The sequence below is a fragment of the Fonticula alba genome (assembly GCF_000388065.1).
Source record: "Fonticula alba strain ATCC 38817 unplaced genomic scaffold supercont2.3, whole genome shotgun sequence".
Classification (NCBI taxonomy): domain Eukaryota; order Rotosphaerida; family Fonticulaceae; genus Fonticula; species Fonticula alba.
This window is the reverse complement of record NW_009242973.1, coordinates 446,945-452,879: the sequence shown is the minus strand read 5'-3', so window position 1 is coordinate 452,879 and position 5,935 is coordinate 446,945. Positions and strand designations below refer to the sequence as shown.

General features: G+C 66.4%; 2 protein-coding genes across 2 annotated transcripts in view; one reads left to right on the top strand and one right to left on the bottom strand.

Annotated features, from left to right (window-relative positions):
• Window positions 1-3,245, top strand: part of H696_01907 (hypothetical protein) — a 5,108-nt gene extending 1,863 nt beyond the window's left edge. Inside the window, exons 5-9 of the mRNA XM_009495808.1 lie at window positions 106-630; window positions 831-963; window positions 1,123-1,277; window positions 1,424-2,032; window positions 2,363-3,245. Of these exons, the coding sequence (XP_009494083.1) occupies window positions 106-630; window positions 831-963; window positions 1,123-1,277; window positions 1,424-2,032; window positions 2,363-3,121 (2,181 nt within the window). The 3' untranslated portion in view covers window positions 3,122-3,245. The remainder of the gene's footprint in view (window positions 1-105; window positions 631-830; window positions 964-1,122; window positions 1,278-1,423; window positions 2,033-2,362) is intronic.
• Window positions 3,246-4,151: 906 nt separating this feature from the next.
• Window positions 4,152-5,935, bottom strand: part of H696_01906 (hypothetical protein) — a 2,924-nt gene continuing 1,140 nt past the window's right edge. The window contains exons 3-6 of the mRNA XM_009495807.1: window positions 5,621-5,900; window positions 5,221-5,444; window positions 4,779-5,028; window positions 4,152-4,577 (exon numbers count right to left, since the gene is read on the bottom strand). Coding sequence (XP_009494082.1) covers window positions 4,294-4,577; window positions 4,779-5,028; window positions 5,221-5,444; window positions 5,621-5,900 — 1,038 coding nt within the window. The 3' untranslated portion in view covers window positions 4,152-4,293. The remainder of the gene's footprint in view (window positions 4,578-4,778; window positions 5,029-5,220; window positions 5,445-5,620; window positions 5,901-5,935) is intronic.

Sequence of the window (5,935 nt, the reverse complement as noted above, 5' to 3'; positions counted from 1 at the left end):
CCCCCCCCTGCCCCCCTCCCTCTCCCTCTTCCGCTCATGCGGACCATCGGGTTATGACTCACGCTGCCCCCCCCCCCTCCCCCGACCTTCCCCTGCGATGCTCAGGCCGCCGGTGACAACACGGTCATCCTCAAGGTCCAGGTGTTCACGCCGGTCAACCCCGGTGCCGGGGCCGGCCCGACGGCCTCCGGCCCGGCACCCACCCTCGCCAGCCAGGCTGGCAGCAACGCCTCGCTCGGGTCCATGTCTTCAATGCTGGGCGCCACGGCGAGTGCCGCAGCCCAGTCCCTCCTGACCATCCGTTTCAACAATGACGAGATCATCGGCGATGCCATCTCCCAGCTGAAGCGTAAGCTGGGCCCGGCCCTGCTGGGCGGCGGCATGACCACCTCGCCGGCCCAGCTGGACGACCTGGCCTACTGCTTTTATGTGCCGAACTTGACCAACCCGGCGGCCCGCCACGATGCCGGCATGCCGGACACCCGGCGCTTTTCCACCCTGTCCAGTGTGTCGGGGGCCGCCCTGGCAGCTGCCCATGCCGAGGCCAACGCCACCCCGAAGGACCAGCTGGACTACGGGTACTTCCTGGACCCGAAGAAGTCTTTCTCCGAGTACCCGGGGATCCGGAATGTGCGTCGCTCCCCTGGGGGACTTCCCGCCGGCGCGCGCTCCCCACTGACATTTCTTTCCCCCTTCCTTTATCTCTTCCCCCTTGCCTCCCTCTCGTCGGTCTCCAATACCCCCCCCCCCGGTCCCCGGTCCCCATGATCTCCCCACGATTTCCACACCTCCATGGCTCTCCGCGCCCCTTGTCGCGCGCGCGTATGCAGAACACCGTGGTCGAATTCCGGCCCGACTCGCGCATCCTCACTGTCCTGCTGAATGAGAACAGCATCAAGGAGTTCCGCGTGGCGGAAACCGCCCCGATCGAGGACATCCTCAAGACCATTGCTGCCACCATTGGTTCGTTCAGCCGCGCGCGCACACTCCCTCTTCTTCTTCCTCCCCCCCCCCCCCCCCCCCCCCCCCCCCCTTTCCTGCTCCCTTTCTAACTCGGTCCCTGGCTTCCTCGCTGCCCCTCACTGGCCTCCACTCGGACCCCTCCGGTGTCCTTCCCGACAGGCCTCGTCAACACCTCGCGCTTCGGCCTGATCATCGGCCGCACGGCGGACGACATGTACGGTGGCTCGCGCAACTACCATGCCGGAGATGGGGCCTCTCCGACGCCGGGCACTCCGGCTGCCGCGCCTGCCGGGAATGCCGGCACCCTGCGCATGGTGCGTTCTGGTGGGCCCTTTTTTCCTTCTCTTTGCCCCTCCCCCCCCTGCCAAGCGTGGGCCTTCTTCCCCCCCCCCCCCCCCCCTTGTTGCTCCTCTCCGCCTGCGGCTGACCCGACGTCTCTGGACCCGCGAAATGTGGGCAGAAATCGCGCCGCCACACGTCGGCCCTGCACCTCTTCGGCACCATGGGCCGGTCTCAGGCCGGCGAGAACAAGCGGCCGAGCTTGGACTCGGCCTTCGGTGGGCCCGGGGCCGGGGGCGCCGGGGCCGGGGACCAGGGCGCCGGCGATGACGATTCGCAGTTCAGCCGGCGGAGCTCCACCGGGTCCTACTTGACGATGCCCAACCGCGGGAGCGCCGGCAACAAGGGCACCCTGACCAAGAAGACCAGTCTCCTGGCGGCGGCCATGACCAATGTCAATGTGCAGCTGTCCCTCTCGGACGATGGGGACTCCTTCATCGAAACGACCGACCGGTCGGAGTATCTGTCTCTGTCACACACCCTTCGTGGGCAGGGCTGCCCCGACTCGGACCTGATCCTGCTGCTGGTCCGGCAGAAGATGATGCAGTCCTTCTCCGAGCGGGCCGAAGAGGGGCCAGGCAAGCTGGCCGACGAACTGCGCCGGCGTGCCGAGGAGCTGGAGCGCGAATTCTCCAAGCTCGTGAGCGAGGCCGAGCCGCTGACCATCGAGGGGGTTGTCCCGGGTGGCATGGGCGACGGGTCGTCACACCAGTCCGCCGTGGAGGGCGAGGTGCGTATGCTGCAGGGAGGGGGCCCATGTGTGGCCGATGTGCACTGCCATGGCCGCGACCGGTTTGGTTGCTTGAATCGCCGTCTGACACCTGTTGCATGGCTGCTCGCTGGGGCTCTGTTCTCCGTTCGGGGATCTGGGGACTGCTGCCCCGGCTGTCTTTTGGCCTTCTTTTTTTTCCTGTCTCTCTTGCGTGCTTGTCTTCGGCCTTTCTGCGCACGTCCGCACATGTGTGCACACATATGTGCACCCACCCACCCACCCACCCACACACCCACCCACCCACCCACACACCCACACCCACACCCACACCCGCACCCACACACACAGAGCGAGTCATCCATGGACCAGTTCGGCCGCTCCGGTGGCCGGCAGCGCTCCAACAACAGCTTGACCCTGGACACCGAGGTCGAGCAGTGGATTCCACTGCAGTCCAGCTCAGGAGACAGCACCCCCGGGCACCTGGCCTACGAGCCCGGCGACCGGGTGACCGTCCTCAAGAAGGATCCCTCGTCCAAGCGCTGGTACGGGTCCTTGCGCGGGGAATTCGGCTGGTTCGACTCGTCCTTGGGGACGGTGTTTGTCCCGCCGGTCGGTGGGCCCTCATCGCCGGTGGTGACATCGGTGGCCTCGTCCACCGGGTTGGCCTCCTTCGACGGGGGGCCGGCCGGGTCTTCCTCCACCCTGTCGCTCTATTCGAATGGCGCTGGTGGCGGCGGGCCGGGCGGCGCCGGGGCCGGGGCCGGGCCGGTGCGGCTGGAGGGCATCCTGGCCAAGCGGGGCCAGTCCTTTGGCCGGTGGCAGCGTGCGCGGTATCTGCTGCGTGGCGGGTCCGTGTGGTATTACAAGGGGGAGACGGTGTCCGGGGATCCGGACGGGTCGTTCTCCATTCGCGGGGCCCTGGTGACCCAGCACGACGACATCCCCAAGCGGCCGAATGTCTTCTCCATCACCCTGCCGGATGCCTCCGGGTCGGTCACCTCGGCCAATGCCAAGCAGCGCTTCTTCCAGACCGACACCCCGGCCGAGCTGGCCGCGTGGGTGGCCATCCTGACCGAGGAGTCGGCTGCCGGGGGGGCGGCTCATTAAAATGGTGGCAGGGGGGCGGGGGGCGGCATGTGCGCGCCACGGACGCATATGCCCGTCCATCCCCGGCCCATCCGCACCCACTTCTGCTCCTGCTTCCATTTCCTCTCTCTCTCTCTCTCTCTCCCCCCACATACACCCGCACCCACATCCTCAAATAAAAGGGGGCACGTCTTCTTCCTTTTTCTCTCTCCTCCTCTTCTGGCCCTTCCTTGCCGCCGCCGTGCGCGCGCGCGCGCGCGCGCGAGCCGAGGACGGGTCTCCCCCTCTCTCCTGGCTACGCACCGGAGGGGGCCTCTGAGAGATGGGATACACTTGTTTGCTTGACCGGCGCACCCTCCTCCCAATCGCTGCTCATGCCGCTTCTGCCTCTCTTCCGTCCCGCTCCCCGTCCCTTCCTCCCCTCCCCCCCTCCATCCATTCGGCCTCCCTCGCCCAGAGAGCCCCTTCCTCCCCCTAGGGGGGCTCGTCCCAGTCCTTGATGGGCGTCTCCCTTCTTTCCTGTTGTCATCCCATGCCATGGTCGACCATATACCTTTCCAGTTGTCCTTTTGCGTGCGCCCGCGCGCGCGTGTGTGTGTGTGTGTGTATTGGCACCTGTGTCGGGCTCGGGGGCGTATACGCATCCACCTGCCTGCCTGCCTGCCTGCTTGCAAGCTCGCCCACCCTTTGTCCCTTCTCTCTCTCTCTCTCTCTCTCTCTCTCTTTCGCTCGCTCTCTCTCCGCCCCCCTCGGCACAAGGCAGTGGTCCATCGCAAGGTGAAGCGGTGGCTGTTTCCCAGAACTCCCTCCCTACTGCTGCACAGCGCGGCCGTTGCCTGCCGGTCCGAGCGGCTTGGCGCGGAGGCAGCCCCCTTTCCGCCCTTCTACATGCCTGCTCGGCCGGCCCGTGCATGTGTGTGGGTACACACTGCACCAAGTACTAGGGGCATGGAGTAGAGTGGCTTCGGTGTGTATTCTGTGTGCACGGATGCGAGCCCGTTGTGCGACCGGAGCGGGCAGCCAGGCAAGAGACGATGCAATGGCGGGATGCACGCACGCACGCACGCACGCACATACACATGCACATATGCACATGCAGTGGCCGCCAGGGGGCCGGGGGAGGAGCCCATACCAAATGTGCCAGGTACATGGGGCACACCGGGTGCACAAGGTGGGGTGGTCCCGGACGGCGTCTAGTAGATGCCGGGGATGATGCGCGAGGGGACCAGCTTGCAGTAGCGGTCCCAGTCGTCGGTGTACTTGGCGCTGCACTTGGCCTCGTCGCGGCGCTCGCGGTGGAGCAGGAGACCGGCAAAGTAGAAGGCGAAGAAGTAGGGGATGATGTGGGTGTAGCCGGTGGCCATGCACTGGGCCAGGCCGAGGACCCAATCGCCGAAGTAGTTGATGTGCCGGGCGATGCCCCACCAGCCGGAGATGATCAGGCGGCTGCCGCTCTTGGTGGGCATGAACTTGAGGGCTGTGCGCGGCGTGTGTGCCGAGGGGGAGGGATGGGAGGGGGAGGGCGCGACATGAGGTGGGGGGCCGGTGAGTGGGCAAGAAAAAGGGGCGCAGGGAGAGAGAGAGGGAGAGGGGGGAGGGGGGGAGGGCGAGCGGCGCGCGTAGCATGAGTGCATGGCCCCGCCGCGGCCGCCGTCGCCCGCCAGTCTGCACGACATACCCTTCGACCGGGGGTGATCCGGGTGGTGGCGGAAGTAGTGCTTCTCCAGGTTGGAGAAGCGGAAGATCAGGTACCCAGCCACACCGACCACCAGGCACACCAGGTAGTAGATGTTGGACAGGCTCTCGGGGGCGAAGGCCAGGAAGCGGGCCTGCAGCGAATAGGTGAAGGGCACCCAGCAGAGATCGCCGAAGGACAGCATGAAGCCGAAGCCATCGGTGGTGATGTCAACGGTGGTGAGGACGGCCTCCTGCAAGATGGGGAGAAGGGGGGCATGGCGTGGTGGTGGCGGCCGGCGGCGGCGGCGGCGGCGGCGACGCGAGGGGCCGGCAAAGGGGGAGGGGGAGGAGGATGATCGAGATGCGAGAGTGAGTCAGCGAGGGACCGGCGCCAAGCCTTGGCCAGGTGCTGGGGCGGGATGGTGACGCGACAGAGCACGCACCTCGAAGAGGAAGGTGTCGAAGACGTAGAAGCCGTGCAGGAAGGTGACCAGGGCCATGCCGGGGGTGACGGCGCCGAAAGTGCGGTACTGCTGCAGCAGGCAAGCAATGTCCAGCACCACCCAGCCGATCAGGCCAGGGCGCTGCTCGCAGAAGAACTTGATGTCCAGGCCGAACAGCCGGGGGGTCAGGGCGTGGCCCATGAAGAAGTCGTAGATGAAGACACCTGTTTCGCGCGTGGCGTGTGTGTGTGTGTGTGTGTGTGACGGTGGCGCGGAGGGGAGGGGGGACACCAGTTAGACGGCGCGCATGCGGATGCATATGGCACACATGGTGCGTGCAAAATGCCCGTGTGCATGTGCGTGTGGGCGGGGGAGGGGGGCCACCACATGGACAGCGTACCGGAGTTGCCATTGTGGGACTTCAGGCAGTCAACCGACACGCTGTAGACGTAAGAGTAGATGGCCAGCAGGAAGGCGAAGATGCCGGCCACCACGGCCAGCATGGCGAACTCGCGGTACAGGTAGGTCAGGTCGAAGATGCCGACATAGTGGGCGGCCAGCACGGCGCCGATGGAGACAAAGAACTCGGCCATGCCGTTCATGCGGTAGGACAGCTGCGAGCCATCGTCATTGATGATGCCCTTGCGCACGGGCCCGGGGAGGACGTAGTGCAGGAGGACCTGTGCGGTCGGCCATGGCGGGGGATGGGGGGGGG